The 17,520-nt window shown below is 46.9% G+C and overlaps 1 protein-coding gene across 1 annotated transcript in view; it reads right to left on the reverse strand.

The window, feature by feature from the left end:
- LOC309559481 (vomeronasal type-2 receptor 26-like) overlaps nt 1–17,520 on the reverse strand; it is a 45,677-nt gene that overhangs the window by 11,157 nt on the left and 17,000 nt on the right. Inside the window, exon 2 of the mRNA XM_082262755.1 lies at nt 14,768–14,891. Coding sequence (XP_082118881.1) covers nt 14,768–14,891 — 124 coding nt within the window. The remainder of the gene's footprint in view (nt 1–14,767; nt 14,892–17,520) is intronic.

The following is a 17,520-nucleotide window of genomic DNA, read 5'->3' on the forward strand; positions in this document are numbered from 1 at the left end:
TTGCTTTCTGACAACAGACATATCGTGAGTGTAATGGTTTTTAGTGTGATACCAATAAATGTAGTCTTTTAATGCAATATTGGAGTATTTCCTTCCTTTATACATGACCGATGATTGTCCTGCCTGTTGTCATCTGGAGTGTCTGGGGATTGTCTATTTTCTGAGGAATTGATCTGGAGTCCTTATACAGCTTCCTTTCTTGTATGTGATGAGATGCCTGCTTGGCCACTTATATTTGGTGGTCCTGTCATTTTTGTAAGGAGATCTCTATACCACTTGGGGTGTGAAGTGTGCTCATCCATCCTTTCAGTCACCCCTGTCTCTTTGCATGATCCTCTGGCTTCTTCTTATGGGAGTGCTGTTTCTTTGGACAGTTATTTATAATTTATAATTTACACAATGTATCTTTCTCATTGATTATATACATTTGGTATTTCAATGTTACTAATTTATTCTTTTATTGTCATATGGTTTTAGCGCTGCACTATTTGTATTAGTTTTGTTTTTTGGAACCTTGTATTTTTCCAAGTGTCAGCTGCTTCCCTCATTAGCGCAGTGTTTCTCATTTTGTTTTTATGTTTTTCATGAGACTGTAACCTACCAAAGTCTGAAAAGGCATTACATAAACTGCTCTTCAGGGTGTTCTTAATCTGCTGCTCCCACTGTGGAGAAGGGATGTGTTCTGAGACTTTCCTCTTGTAACAGTGGTCAAGGAGGGTTGCCAACCAATAGTGATCCTTCTCCTTGATGCCACATATTCTTGGGTCCTTTTGCACACTTTAAAGCATGAGGGAGCCCATGCATCAGAAGTTTGAGGAGGCATGAGAAGAAGACTCCTCGGGGTCACTGAGGATTACGGTATCTGGAACTGTCTCCTCCCAGCCACGCACTACTCCTAAGGGTTCTGGGGATTGAAAACCATCTGTTAAGGGTTGACGTATGTCTTCCCCTGCTTCAATGCATCCAAAACTGCCAGAATCCTGCTCCCCTCCTCGTTGTATGTTGTATGACGTCACAAGAATGGTGTCTGCATAACGCAGGCCTTGAGAGGAAAGAATATCCTCCACTTCCTCCCATTGCTCTGCCTTGAGTGCCCAGTCCATAATGTCACACAGAGTCTGCTCCACTGAAGCATGCATTGTCTCGGCTCACCATCCTTGTGGCCTCCTCAAATGGTGACAGTACAGTGCATGCATCCTTTATCAGCAGCCATTGGTGTGGGGAAAAAAAGCAGAGCCGGGTTGAGCCTGTCATTATGCCAAACTCGCACAGGTACTCATTGACGGCTGTCTGCTGAATATGTAGCCACTGCAGCATTGCCAAAGTCGAGTTCCGCCTTGTGGGTGTGTCAAAAATCAGGCGGTTTATGAGCAGTTGGAATTCCCACTGAATTTCAGCCCAACTGAGCACAGGCTGTGTATGACCGCTACAGACTCTTCTGGCCTGTTTTAGCAGATCTTCCAGCCCTGAGTACCTGCTTATAAAAAGGCTGTACCACCAAATTGAGGACATGGCATGGCACATGTGTCAACTTTCCCTGTCTATATTTTGGGTGTTCATCGAATCAGCTAACAGCCAATGTTCGGCCCGAACTTATGCCTAACTCTAGGGATGAGATTTGGGCTCAAACTCATATTTAAACTCATCTTTGACCTGAGCTCAACTTTTTTTCATTTTTTTGAACAGCCAAAAAAACGTAACCAACACCCCCCCATGAAATGAACCTCATCCGGTTCACTTTTACCTATCCAAACATGTACATATACTGCGGCAGGTCGGCTCTGTCCCGCGAAATGAAGTACCTTTACGCTGCTTCTCGGGACTGCTAGCGGGGGGGGGGGGGGGGGTGTGTGTGCACGCACCCATTCACCACAAGGGAAACCAATTAATGGGTCCGGCGGTCGTGATTAGGGTTGAGCGGACACCTAGATGTCCGTGTTCGACGGGTTCGGCCGAACTTTAAAAAAAAGTCCGGGTCCGTGTCCCGGACTTTTACCGAACTTTTCCCGGACACCGAACCCCATTGAAGTCAATGGGGACCCGAACTTTCAGGCACTAAAATGGCTCTAAAACACCAATGGAAAGGGCTAGAGTGCTGCAAATGGCAGCAAAACGTAGTTAAGAGCATGGCAAGTGCTCTGCAAACAAATGTGGATAGGGAAATAACTTAAAACAACAAAAAAAAAAAAAACAGAAAAATAAAACAATGTTCTTCATCTCTGAAGGACGAGGCCCATATGGAGTAGGAGGGAGGTTGAGGTGGTGGTGGATGTGGCGGTGTCATAGGCGTGCGCACAGGGTGTGCCGGGTGTGCCTGGACACACCCTAATCACCTAGGGCACATAGCATTATCGCTCTGTTTGCCAGTGAGGAGATGGGAAAGATCTCCCTCGGACCTGCTCTGCTCTATTTCTCTTTGCCAGCAGGGAGAGTAATGTATCGGGGCCATGAACATGTAGGCAAACACATGCATGTGTATTTCAACTTTGGGGTGCACACCCTAATGCAATAGGCTGCGCACACCTATGGGCGGTGTAGGTGGAAGCGGCGGTGGAGGAGGACCAGGGCCGGATTAAGAGCATCATGGTCTTGGTGCTGAGGATTTTGAAGGGCCTTAAGGGCCGTGCCTTGGCATGCACCCAGAGGAGGAAGGGTGCAGCCATGCATGCCTAATTCAACATGGGATGCTGTCTCTGAAGCCCATGAACACATCCATGCATCGGCAACTGTCCCTCCTTGTCCGGCCTTCGCGCTGTGTGGGGAGGTTCTGAGGGTGCTGCCTGGGGAAGCGAGCATAGAAGCCAGACTTCTGTGTTTACAAGTGACAGAAGAGCGGTAACAATGAATATGGCCAACCCAGGGCCTATATAAAAGGTAGGGGCCTGGAGCTGCAGCTCCAATAGCCCCTACGTTAATGTGGCCCTGAGGAGGAGGACGAGGTAGCCAACACTGCTTCTTTTCACAAATTTTAAATGAGGGTACACCCCAAAAGAGTGAGAAAGAGCAAAAATGGAACAATGGGTGGGTAAGGTCGGTATCCATTGCTATTCTGCACAAGGTACGGAAAAGTCCCGTGGGATCCATGCCTGGTTCATTTTAATGAACGTGAGCTTGTCCACATTGTCTCTGGACAGGCGGCTGCGCTTGTCTGTTATAACGCCCCCAGCCGTGCTAAATACCCGTTCAGATAATACACTGGCTGCAGGGCACACCAGCACCTCCAAGGCGTAAAGGGCAAGCTCAGGCCATGTGCCCAATTTGGAGACCCAGAAGTTGAAGGGGGCAGACCCATCATTCACTACATGTAGGCGTGTGCACACATACTGCTCCACCATGTTGGTAAAATGCTGCCTCCTGCTAAGACGTTCCATCTGAGCTGCTGGTGCTGCTGTTTGTTGTGACGTGCTGACAAAGCTTTTCCACATTTCGGCCATGCTAACCCTGCCTTCTGAGGTGCTGGCGGTGCCCTGGTTGCGTTGGCGACCTCCTCCTCCTCCTCCTCCTCCTCCTCTGCCTTGTGCTTCCACTGTGGCCCCGCTGTCAGATGGGAATGCCAGCAGCATGGCGTCTACCAGCGTGCGCTTGTACTCGCGCATCTTGCAATCGCGCTCTAGTGAGTGAATTAAGGACGGTACGTTGTCCTTGTAACGAGGATCCAGCAGCGTGGCCACCCAGTAATCAGCACAGAATGTGGGCAACTCGGCGGTCGTTGTGGAGACACTGCAGCATGTAATCGCTCATGTGTGCCAGGCTGCCCAGAGGCAACGAAAGGCTGTCCTCTGTGGGAGGTGTATCGTCCGTGTCCTCTGTATCCCCCCAGCCACGCACCAGTGATGGCCATGAGCTGGCCTAGGTGCCACCCTGCTGTGAACATGGTTCCATCTCCTCCTCCAGCTCCTCCTCCTCCTCATCCTCCTCATCCTCCAGAACTGTGCCCCTGCTGGACAATTGTGTCCCTGGCGTTTGTGTGTGCAGGAACCCACCCTCGGAGCCCCTTGCGAATGACTGCCCTGAAAGCCTTGGAAATGTTACCTCTTCATCCTCCTCCTCCTCCTCATCCTGTGCCACATCCTCTTCCATCATCGCCCGAATTGTTTTTTCAAGGAGGCATAGAAGTGGGATAGTTAAGCTGAGAACGGCGTCATCGGCACTGGCCATGTTGGTGGAGTACTCAAAACAGCGCAACAAGGCACACAGGTCTCGCATGGAGGCCCAGTTATTGGTGGTGAAGTGGTGCTGTTCCGCAGAGCGACTCATGCGTGCGTGCTGCAGCTGAAACTCCACTATGGCCTGCTGCTGCTCGCACAGTCTTTCCAGCATGTGAATGGTAGAGTTCCACCTTGTGGGCACGTCACATATGAGGCGGTGAGCGGGAAGGCCGAAGTTACGCTGCAGCGCTGCCAGGCGAGCAGCAGCAGGGTGAGAACGCCGAAAGTGCGCACAAACGGCCCGCACTTTCTGCAGCAGCTCTGACATATAGGGGTAGTTTTTAAGGAACCTCTGCACCACCAAATTCAGCACATGCGCCAGGCAAGGGATGTGCGTCAAACCGGCTAGGCCCAGAGCTGCTATGAGATTTCGCCCGTTATCGCACACCACCAGGCCGGGCTTGAGGCTCGCTGGCAGCAACCACTCATTTGTCTGCTGTTCCATGCTCCTCCACAACTCCTGCGCGGTGTGTGGTTTGTCCCCCAAACAGGCAAGTTGTAAAACTGCCTGCTGTCGTTTACCCCTGGCCGTGCTGAAGTTGGTGGTGAAGGTGTTACGCTGTCCGGATGAGGAGGCGGTAGAGGATGAGGAAGCGGAGTAGGAGGAGTTAGGAACAGGAGGCAAACTGAAGCGCCCTGCAATCCTCGGTGGTGGAAGGACATGCGCCAAATTGCTATCCGCCTCAGGCCCATCCGCCACTGCATTTACCCAGTGTGCCGTTAGGGAGATATAACGCCCCTGACCGTGCTTACTGGTCCACGTATCGGTAGTTAGGTGGACCTTGGCACAGATGGCGTTGCGCAGTGCACACCTGATTTTTTCCCCCACTTGGTTGTGCAGGGAAGGGATGGCTTGCCTGGAAAAGTAGTGGCGGCTGGGCACGACGTACTGTGGGACAGCCACCGACATAAGGTTTTTAAAACTGTGCGTCTCCACCAGACGGAATGACAGCATTTCAAAGGCCAATAATTTTGAAATGCTGGCATTCAGGGCCAGGGATCGCGGGTGGGTAGGGGGGTACTTCCTCTTCCTCTCAAGTGTTTGGGAGATGGAAATCTGAACGCTTCCACGGGACATTGTGGAGATGGTTGTTGGTGACCCAGGTGGTGGTGTTGCTGACAGATCGTCTGTTTGCGGGGTGGCAGGTGCCGGTATCACTACAGATGTGGCTGGAGCGGCCGAGACTGCAGCAGAAGAGGAAGCAGGATGAGCCAGAGACGTTTCTTGGTTTTGAAGGTGTGTACTCCACTGCAGCTCGTGCTTTGCACTTAGATGCCTGATCATGCAGGTTGTGCTCAGGTTGAGAAGGTTTATGCCTCGCTTCAAGCTCTGATTGCACAGGGTGCAAACCACTCGTGTCCTGTCATCAGCACATTTTCTTCCACGCTAGAGAACTCCTTTGAGCTGACTTTGGTGCGCTCGTTCCCTTGCTGCGTTGGGCAGTAGCGGGCGTAGTGTCTAGGGCACGGCCGCTCCGCTTCTGCACCCTGCTCCCTCTTCTGCTGTGCTGGTGGCTCTGTGCGACCACCGCCTCTTCCTCCAAACTACTCAGGTCACCTGCATGACCTTCATTCCATGTGGGGTCGAGGACCTCATCGTCCTCCACATCATCTTCCACCCAGTCTTCACCCCTGCCCTCCTTGTCGGTCTCCACAATGCTGAGCGCCGCAGCAGTTGGCACCTGCGTTTCGTCATCATCGGAGACGTGCTGCGATGGTCCTTGCATGTACTCATCTTGAGAAATAAGTGGTTGGGCATCGCTGCACTCAATCTCTTCCACTTCTGGGGCAGGGCTAGGTGGATGGCCCTGGGAAACCCTGCTGACAGAGTCCTCAAAAAGAAGAGACTGCTGTATGGCTTGGGGCTCAGACTGCTTGCCTGATTTGCAAGGGGGTGAGGTGAAAGACGGTTGGACATCGGCTGCAGGTGCCAACTGTGACCTTTCTGCAGTAGACTGGGTGGGAGACAATGTGAAGGAACTGGAGGCACTGTCAGCAAACCAATCTACTATCGCCTCCACTTGTTCTGGCCTCATCACTTCTAGAGGCGTATGATGCCCTACCAAATACTGCTGCAGGTTCTGTCGCCTACTCACACTTGAGGAAGGTGTTTCACTTGTGCGTGTAGCTGGCACAGATCGACCACGTCCTCTCCTTGCAACAGGAGCTCTACCAGCAGCACCACGACCCAGGCCACGGCCCTTATTTGACGATCCCCTCATATTTCTGTAATTTAAGATCTTGCCCTAGAAAGGTTTTTATTGAATAGCGGAATAGGAAATATGATCCAAAAAAGTGTATGTATCTCGCACGTACACAACCACACTAGGCCCCAATTACTATTGTTTGTACACCTAAAAGGATGGATGAGGAGTAGGAGGAGTATGGAACAGGCAGCACCCTCAAATCTTCAGAAGTATGAGATGAACCCCAAAAACTTGGAAAGGTGGATCTCACACGTACCGACACAGACTATCACGCAATTTAATTGATCCCCAAAGGTTTTAATTGAATAGCGGAATAGAAAATATGATAAAAAAAAAAGTGTATGTATCTCACACGTACACCACCACACTAGGCCCCAATTACTATTGTTTGTACCCCTAAAAGGATGGATGAGGAGTAGGAGGAGTATGGAACAGGCAGCACCCTCAAATCTTCAGAAGTATGAGATGAACCTCAAAAACTTGGAAAGGTGGATCTCACACGTACCGACACAGACTATCACGCAATTTAATTGTTTATACCCAAATGTTTTAATTAAATAGCGGAATAGAAAATATGATAAAAAAAAAAAGTGTATGTATCTCACACCTACACAACCACACTAGGCCCCAATTACTATTGTTTGTACCCCTAAAAGGATGGTTGAGGAGTAGGAGGAGGAGTATGGAACAGGCAGCACCCTCAAATCTTCAGAAGTATGAGATTGTGTTCACTGTACCCCACAAAGATTGTGTTCACTGCACCCCACAAAGATTGTGTTCACTGCACCCTAAAAGGATTTTGTTCACTGCACCCCAAAAAGGATGTTGTTCACTGCACCCCAAAAAGGATGTTGTTCACTGCACCCCAAAAAGGATTTTGTTCACTGCACCCCAAAAAGATTGTGTTCACTTCACCCCACAAAGATTGTGTTCACTGTACCCCACAAAGATTGTGTTCACTGCACCCTAAAAGGATTTTGTTCACTGCACCCCACAAAGATTGTGTTCACTGCACCCCAAAAGGATTTTGTTCACTGAACCCCACAAAGATTGTGTTCACTGCACCCTAAAAGGATTTTGTTCACTGCACCCCAAAAAGGATGTTGTTCACTGCACCCCAAAAAGGATTTTGTTCACTGCACCCCAAAAAGGATGTTGTTCACTGCACCCCAAAAAGGATTTTGTTCACTGCACCCCACAAAGATTGTGTTCACTGTACCCCACAAAGATTGTGTTCACTGCACCCTAAAAGGATTTTGTTCACTGCACCCCACAAAGATTGTGTTCACTGCACCCCAAAAGGATTTTGTTCACTGTACCCCACAAAGATTGTGTTCACTGCACCCTAAAAGGATTTTGTTCACTGCACCCCAAAAAGGATGTTGTTCACTGCACCCCAAAAAGGATTTTGTTCACTGCACCCCAAAAAGGATGTTGTTCACTGCACCCCACAAAGATTGTGTTCACTGCACCCCACAAAGATTGTGTTCACTGCACCCCACAAAGATTGTGTTCACTGTACCCCACAAAGATTGTGTTCACTGCACCCTAAAAGGATTTTGTTCACTGCACCCCAAAAAGGATGTTGTTCACTGCACCCCAAAAAGGATGTTGTTCACTGCACCCCAAAAAGGATTTTGTTCACTGCACCCCAAAAAGATTGTGTTCACTTCACCCCACAAAGATTGTGTTCACTGTTCCCCACAAAGATTGTGTTCACTGCACCCTAAAAGGATTTTGTTCACTGCACCCCACAAAGATTGTGTTCACTGCACCCCAAAAGGATTTTGTTCACTGAACCCCACAAAGATTGTGTTCACTGCACCCTAAAAGGATTTTGTTCACTGCACCCCAAAAAGGATGTTGTTCACTGCACCCCAAAAAGGATTTTGTTCACTGCACCCCAAAAAGGATGTTGTTCACTGCACCCCAAAAAGGATTTTGTTCACTGCACCCCACAAAGATTGTGTTCACTGTACCCCACAAAGATTGTGTTCACTGCACCCTAAAAGGATTTTGTTCACTGCACCCCACAAAGATTGTGTTCACTGCACCCCAAAAGGATTTTGTTCACTGTACCCCACAAAGATTGTGTTCACTGCACCCTAAAAGGATTTTGTTCACTGCACCCCAAAAAGGATGTTGTTCACTGCACCCCAAAAAGGATTTTGTTCACTGCACCCCAAAAAGGATGTTGTTCACTGCACCCCACAAAGATTGTGTTCACTGCACCCCACAAAGATTGTGTTCACTGTACCCCACAAAGATTGTGTTCACTGCACCCTAAAAGGATTTTGTTCACTGCACCCCCCAAAGATTGTGTTCACTGCACCCCACAAAGATTCTGTTCACTGCACCCTAAAAGGATTTTGTTCACTGCACCCCACAAAGATTGTGTTCACTGTACCCCACAAAGATTGTGTTCACTGCACCCTAAAAGGATGTTGTTCACTGCACCCCAAAAAGGATTTTGTTCACTGCACCCCAAAAAGGATTTTGTTCACTGCACCCCACAAAGATTGTGTTCACTGCACCCCAAAATGATTTTGTTCACTGCACCCCCCAAAGATTGGGTTCACTGCACCCCACAAAGATTCTGTTCACTGCACCCTAAAAGGATTTTGTTCACTGCACCCTAAAAAGATTGTGTTCACTGTACCCCACAAAGATTGTGTTCACTGCACCCTAAAAGGATGTTGTTCACTGCACCCCAAAAAGGATGTTGTTCACTGCACCCTAAAAGGATTTTGTTCACTGCACCCCAAAAAGATTTTGTTCACTGCACCCCAAAAAGGACGTTGTTCACTGCACCCCAAAAAGATTGTGTTCACTGCAGCCCAAAAAGATTGTGTTCACTGCAGCTCACACACAGAAAAATGGATGTGGATCACTGACACCTGCCTATCTCCTATCCCACACCACACAGCAATATCGATTGTAGTTTGTAGAACACAGTTTCCCTAAAATTCAGCAGCAGCCTCTCCCTAACAGGATTGAGAAGAGATCGTAGATCAGGATTGAGTGCAGAGTCACCCCACCCCCCACACAGCAATATCGATTGTAGTTTGTAGAAGACACTGACCCTATAATTCAGCAGACTTTATCCCTAAAATGCCTACAACTCGCCCTGCCTAAACACTCCGACCTGTCCCTCAATTCTATCCGGACACCAATTCATTTTCCCTGCCTGTCTTTCCCTAATCAGCAGCCAGCACGTTGATGTGTGCTCTGTCCCTGATCTAAGCAGCAGAATGACGCCGCTGCGGCTGCCTCGAACTTATAAAGACTTGGTCACATGCTTCAGACGGCCAATCACAGCTACTGAGACATTTGCAGGCATGGCTGGGATGGCTTAAGGCACACCAGTTAAACGATTGTTGATCGGCTGTTGAAAGCCCGCCATGAAAAGCGCGCCAAAAATGCAAAACCCGGAAATAAAATGACCGAACACGGATTTTTACCCGAACATACAGTAAAGTGTCCGTGTCCGTGTTCGGGTAACAAAAATCCAATTATTCGGTACGAACACGAATAATACAGTCCGTGTTCGCTCAACACTAGTCGTGATTGCTGGCGGGCACCCAGGATCGCTCCCCGTGAAGAGTAAACACGGCAGGCAGCTGTTCTGTTAGTAATGAACACAGGGATCCTCTTATTTAGGAACACGGGTCTCTGTGTTCATGCAGCAAGTTCATCCTCCACCATAGTTAGAAAGCACCCCCTAGGGACACACTTAACCTTTTGGTGTTAACCCCTTCCCTGCCAGTGTCATTATTACAGTTACTGTAGTAATGTCACTGGTCACACCAAAAGTGTCAAAAATGTCAGTTAGGGGTCCGATCTGTCCGCCGCTAAAAAAAAAAAAACATCGCAGATCGCCGCCATTACTAGTAAAAAAAAAAAAATTAAATAAATAAAAATGACATACATTTTTCCCCCAGTTGGTAGACTCGATAACTTTTGCGCAAACCAATCAGTATACACTTATTGGGTTTTTTTTTTTTTTACCATAAATATGTAGCAGAATACAAATTGGACTAAAATGGATGAAAAAAATTTGATTTTTACATTTTTTTTTTATTGGGAATGTTATATAGCAGAAAGTGAAAAATATTGATTTTCTTTTTTTCAGAATTGTTGCTCTTTTTTTGTTTATAGCTCAAAAAATAAAAATCGCACAAGTGATCAAATACCACCAAAAGAAAGCTCTGTTTGTGGGGGGAAAAAAACATCATTTTTTTGGGTACAGCGTCGCATGACCGCACAATTTTTAGTTAAAGTAACGCAAATATGGCCGAATCGCAAAAAATGGCCTGGTCATTAAGGGGGCAAATCCTTCCGGTGCAGAAGTGGTTAAACACGTTAGAAATTAACATTACAGAGCCAAGAAAGATTCTAGAAGATATTTATGGCATCATCCCGGTATCATTTTTTAGAGCCAGCGGTCAGCTTTCAGGTGGTAATGGCCGATGTGGTTCGGGGAGCCGCTCGATCGTTACCCCAACGAGCGGGAGGGGACAGGACGCCCCCCCTCCCACCGCCTTCCGTGACTCTGCCCGATCTCCCGTCCCACCGGGAGACCCGAGCAACCAGCCGGCGCGTCCACCAGCTGGTTGGAGTCCTGAACAAAGCCGGATTCGGCTTCAATCGGGTCTCTGATGATGTAACCCGAAAGCGGCGTCCATGACGTCACGTCTGGGTTGCTCGACGGCTAAAAGTGACTGTTGAATACATTGAAGTGCAGTGGAAATGTTTTGGGATCTTTTAGACCCCTGATCCCTCCATAAAGAGTACCTGTCACTGCCTATTACTGTCACATTCCCCCCCCCCCGATCCCTCCATAAAGAGTACCTGTCACTGCCTATTACTGTCACATTCCCCCCCCCCCGATCCCTCCATAAAGAGTACCTGTCACTGCCTATTACTGTCACATCCCCCCCCCCCCGATCCCTCCATAAAGAGTACCTGTCACTGCCTATTACTGTCACATTCCCCCCCCCCCGATCCCTCCATAAAGAGTACCTGTCACTGCCTATTACTGTCACATTCCCCCCCCCCCCGATCCCTCCATAAAGAGTACCTGTCACTGCCTATTACTGTCACATTCCCCCCGATCCCTCCAAAAAGAGTACCTGTCACTCCTATTACTGTCACATTCCCCCCCGATCCCTCCATAAAGAGTACCTGTCACTCCTATTACTGTCACATTCCCCCAGATCCCTCCATAAAGAGTACCTGTCACTGCTATTACTGTCACATTCCCCCAGATCCCTCCATAAAGAGTACCTGTCACTGCCTATTACTGTCACATTCCCCCCGATCCCTCCATAAAGAGTACCTGTCACTGCCTATTACTGTCACAAGGGATGTTTACATTGCTTGTGACAGCAATAAAAGTGATCAAGTATTTATTTATTTTTAAACTGTTCCAAATTTTAAAAAAATAAATAGGAAAAAAATAATAATAATTTAAACCGCCCCCGTCGCTGTGAGCACGAAAGAAAACGTATACGGAAGTCACAGCGGCAAATTAAATCGCTGTTTAAACTACACATGTGAGGTATCGCCGTGATCGCCAAAGCAAGAGCAATAATTTAAAAAAAGATCTACTCTGTAACTCTAAACTGGTAACCGTTAAAATGTTTTAAAGCGTCGCCTATGAAGATCTTTATTGACCATAGTTTGTCGCCATTCCGCGGGTGTGCGCAATTTTAAAACGTAACATGTTGGGTATCTATTTACTCGGCATGACATCATCTTTCACAATATACAAAAAAAAATGGGCTAACTTTACTGTTTAGTTTAGTTTAGAGGCCCATGGTGCAGCAACTCGGCCCCCTTCCCACTCTCCCTCTTCCTGGTCTCCTCCGGACCCCCATTCCAGGCTGAAGCTCTGCTCTAGGTACTCTCTACTCACTGGCCGAATATGGGTTCCCTACCTGGCTACCGGGGGGGATGAGGGGAGCTGGGACAGCTTGGTCGGGGGCCACCAGGGGAGGAGAGTCTCCAGTGTGGCACAGAACTGGCTCAGACACAGCTTACACCATCTATGCTGGGCGGGAGACCTGCACTCTGTCCTGGTCTTCAACCCACACTCAGTAGGTCAGGGGTGGGGACTTTTTACTTCCTATCACCAGGAATCCTTTAGGCATGTCTGTGGCAGAAGCAGTGCAGCCTTTTTGTGGGGCATCAGAGTGGCATGGGGGGCAATTGCCTCCCTGCCCCAGTCCTCCCCTGAATCTGGGGGTGTCATAACGTTGTATTGACACCCCCAGCAGTTCACATATGGCAGTGTGAACTGACCTGCGAGTCGGGTGTGATGCGGGAACCAACAGTGGATTTGCAGGGTTCCCGCATCGCACCAATGTGAACTGGCACTAAGTGTCATTTCTATCTGCTGTCTCCTTCCTCTGCATGAGTCACTGCTGACAAGATTCCTGTCACCAAAAAGAAAAAAGGTGACAGGAGAGGAGCCTCTAATACACAGCCTGTGATTGACAGTCTCAGTTCTGTTCCTGTTAGCTGGGTGAAGGGGGAGGGGGTGTCTCTCTTACCTCCAATCAGCTCTCAGATCTCAGATCTCTCCTCACCAAGCTCTGGAGAGTGTAACTTCAGCTCCCCACCCCCAGACCTGTGAGGTCCAGTGTAAATTCTGGACTTTAAAAGGATGTAGAGAAGAGAGGGCTGCAGATAAACATGTACAACTTCTGTAGGAGGATTTGTTTCATCTCTGTGTAAAATTTGAGGCCAGTCACTTCACTGGGTATATGGAAGGGTTTACAACAACTTTAAAGTGAAAGTTTCATTAACTTTATGAATGTTATGGAGAGGATGGAATTAAGAGCTCAAGTTACAAAGTTACAATGTTGCAGTTTGATCATTTGGAGGGAGGAGACTGAGGAAATGCTTCCTCCTGCCTGAGGCAAACCGATAACGGCATCTTAACCTAAGCAAAGTCACTGACTGGAGCTCAAGGATGGCTTGTTTATGATAAATGTGGAACTTTAGGGGCAAACACATGTATTCTGTTGCTGTACATTGTAGGAACTGATTCATGCAGACTTGTAGGGCTATGACAGGTCAACTTTAAATATAATGTGTATATAGTAGTAGCAAAATAATATTAAACAGCAAACAGTAAACAGCGCATACTCAGACTGGTCTGGGGTGGTAAGTGGGGTCCCCCAAGGCTCAGTCCTGGGACCAACCTTGTTCAATTTATTCATAAATAGCATTGAGGACGGGATCAGTAGTTCTATATCAGTTTTTGCAGATGACACAAAATTGGCCAGGGCAATAACTGCACAGCATGAAGCAGATATCCTACAGAATGACCTGGACAAAATAACGGAGTGGGCAACGACATGGCAAATGAGGTTTAACGTGGAGAAGTGTAAGGTTAAAAACACAATACATGTTAGGAGGGGAACCCTTGGGGGAATCAAAAATGGAGAAAGATCTGGGAGTCTTGGTTGATGATAGACTAGGCAATAGCATGCAATGTCAAGCGGCTGCTGCCAAAGCCAGCAGAATATTAGCATGCATAAAGAAAGGGATGTATTCCAGAGATAAGACTATAATCCTTCCACTTTATAAAACTCTGGTCCGACCGCATCTGGAGTATTCTGTCCAGTTCTGGTCGCCAGTCCTCAGGAGAGATGTGTTGGAGCTGGAGAGGGTCCAGAGAAGGGCAACTAAATTAATTAGGGGATTGGAGGACCTTAATTATGAAGAGCGTCTGCAATCGCTTAATTTATTCTCCCTGGAGAAGAGACACCTGAGAGGGGACATGATAGCAATTTATAAATATCTCAATGGTGATCTCGGCATAGAAAAAAAGCTATTCAGTCGTAGGGAGTGCTTGAGGACTCGAGGGCATACAATGCGATTAGAGGAGAAGCGTTTTAACCTCAGGCAACGTGGGGGGATCTTTACTGTTAGAGCTACAAGATTGTGGAATTCTCTACCACAAGAGGTGGTTTCTGCGGGAAGTGTGGTGGCTTTTAAAAGACTCTTAGACGTACATCTCAAGGATCAGAACATTCAGGGCTATGTGAGATGATTACAGCCACACACACCTACACAGGTTGAACTGGATGGACTATTGTCTTTATTCAACCTCACCTACTATGTAAAATAGAGTTGGACATAAATTAGGATCTGAGTGCATTTCTGGCAGGATCAACAGGTATAGTTCGGTACTTGCAGGGTCTTTAAAAGGATAAAACATAAGAAAATGTGCACACATTGCAGAGATGTCCTTCATATGTCTTATTTCTTGACATTCCATTTACCCACAGTGATATCTTCTGCCCAGTCCAACAATAACTTACTAACAAATACAAACTCTACCGGAAATGTTGGAGATCTCTCCTTCCGGACACGAGACGCACTCATAGCAGCATTTATGCATTGAAGATCCAAACTTTTTTCTGCTGCCAGGTAAACAGGGATCTGAGCACCGAGATACCGGAATCTGAAATCACAGAATATTATTATTATTATTATTATTATTATTATGTTTTTTTTTTTTTTAAGGTCCACTATATCTCATGAAGCTATACACACGAGGTGCTACAAATACAAATGAGTTCACTGTGAATTCTTCAGGTTTAGGATCCATTCATGGGGCAGCATTTCGGGGTTTTCATTTATTTGGGGTGTTTATTGGTTTCTATTGCATGCTGATAGGGCCTCTATTTTAGGTTAAACTACTTTTTTGGTGCAATGCTTCTCTTTAACTACCTCCCACCCGGCCACTGCACATATACGGCTGAATGGGAGCTTCCTCCCTCTGACTGGACGTTCCTGAAGGTCCTTCAGAAGGAGAGAAATCGCGAGGCCGCGTGTCCACGCAGCTGCGCGATCCTGGTGTGCCTGTGTCCCCCAGACATAGCGCAACACTGCTCTGCAGGAGGGCTCTGTGATTGCCCCCCCCCCTAATCACATGACGGCTGTGTCCAATCACTGCCGTCATGTACAGTGTCGAAATTGGCTAGAGGATAGGCAAGTTAAACAACAATGGGAACAGGGACACCCTTGACATGAACCACGCTGTAGGAGAATTACGGAGGGAAATTCTCCTTCTAAGTACAACTTAGTAAATGATAGGGAGTACATAGATCGAATAAAATGAATAAAGCGTTCTCTTAAGCCAAAATGAGGTAGAACCTGAAATAACAACTTCCACGGAATCCTATCAATGGCTCCCGAATTTGGGGAAAAATCCACCAATCTATAGTTCTCAAGTACAGTAATAACCTTTCCCACATTAATCATTATCAATCACCCAACCACAAACCCCTACTTTTCCAGGATCAGGACTAGAGTTGGGCCGATCGCCCCCTGGTTCGGTTCACACCAGAACTTCCGAACAGGGAAAAAGTTGGGCCCTGAACCGTGAACTCCATTGAAATCTATGGGACCTGAACATGAAAAATCAAAAGACCCCATTTTGAAGGCTTATATGGAAGTTATTGGCCATAAAAAAGGTATGGGGGCCTGGGTTCTGCCTTGGGGGATATTTATCAATGCAAAAACATTTTTAAAAAATCATTGTTTTTATAGGAGCAGTGATTTTAATGATGCTTAAAGCGAAACAATAAAAATGGCGGTCCCCTTAGGCTGTTAACAAAGGTGTTGTAGAGTATTTGATCCGGAAAAATAAACTATAACACTAGCAGCGCTAATAAAAGGTCCATTGAATAAACCAGTGTCCTTAATGACTCATAAAACATATGTAGTGCAGTCCATGCAGTAGGCACAATTCACCAGGGTAGGGGAGTGAAGGGTCTTGACTGTTCCTCCAAAAATGACACCACACTCTAGTGCTCCCCCCCTTTAGATGAAACACTCACCAGAAACTGGTGAATGTAGAGCCTTAAATCCACCAATCAACAGGTGTACTGATCACTGCTGGGCTGCTCCAAAATCCTCCTTCCTCCAGAATTCCTCCGCTCAAAGTTCATGCAATTGAACAAAGTGGGGGCAACAATAGTGTAATTCTGCAAACTTTTATTAAAACTACACACAGTAAAGCCCCTCTCCCCTCAAGATATCTACTTACAGGAGGGTAATGGAGTGAAGGCATAAAGGATCAAAATATGCACACTGGATGACCGATTCGAAACTTTCCTGCAATCCCATAGGAATCCCGAATGGTGTCCTGTGCGAAATATTCTGCGACCGCGCACATCAGCTCTTAGAAGAATATTTCGCACAGGACACCATTCGGGATTCCTATGGGATTGCAGGAAAGTTTCGAATCAGTCATCCAGTGTGCATATTTTGATCCTTTTGATCCTTTATGCCTTCACTCCATTACCCTCCTGTAAGTAGATATCTTGAGGGGAGAGGGGCTTTACTGTGTGTAGTTTTAATAAAAGTTTGCAGAATTACACTATTGTTGCCCCCACTTTGTTCAATTGCATGAACTTTGAGCGGAGGAATTCTGGAGGAAGGAGGAGTTTGGTACAGCCCAGCAGTGATCAGTACACCTGTTGATTGGTGGATTTAAGGCTCTACATTCACCAGTTTCTGGTGAGTGTTTCATCTAAAGGGGGGGAGCACTAGAGTGTGGTGTCATTTTTGGAGGAACAGTCAAGACCCTTCACTCCCCTACCCTGGTGAATTGTGCCTACTGCATGGACTGCACTACATATGTTTTATGAGTCATTAAGGACACTGGTTTATTCAATGGACCTTTTATTAGCGCTGCTAGTGTTATAGTTTATTTTTCCGGATCAAATACTCTACAACACCTTTGTTAACAGTTCTTTTTGTATAGTAGCTGCTTTGAGACTTTGTGTCTTCATAGCTCCGTGTTGTTATCTACTTTGTTCTTTTGTGCGCGGGGTGAGCCACTTTATGAGACCTGTTTTTGGTCACCCATATTTTGACTCCTTTGTTTGCAGGTCCCCTTAGGCTGCCTGTAAAGTGGTGCATATGTAGCAGGTATAGAACCTGCTGCAGAAAAACTGACATTTATAAAGAAAAAAAAATGAGTGAAATCATTTAAATTGACTCGCAATTGCCAGTGTGCAATATATATAAAAAAAGAAAGAAACTGCAACATTTTTTAAAAAATAATGTGGGCCCCCCCCCCT

Source organism: Pelophylax lessonae, assembly GCF_965119305.1.
Source record: "Pelophylax lessonae genome assembly, chromosome: 1".
In the NCBI taxonomy this organism is placed as follows: Eukaryota; Metazoa; Chordata; class Amphibia; order Anura; family Ranidae; genus Pelophylax; species Pelophylax lessonae.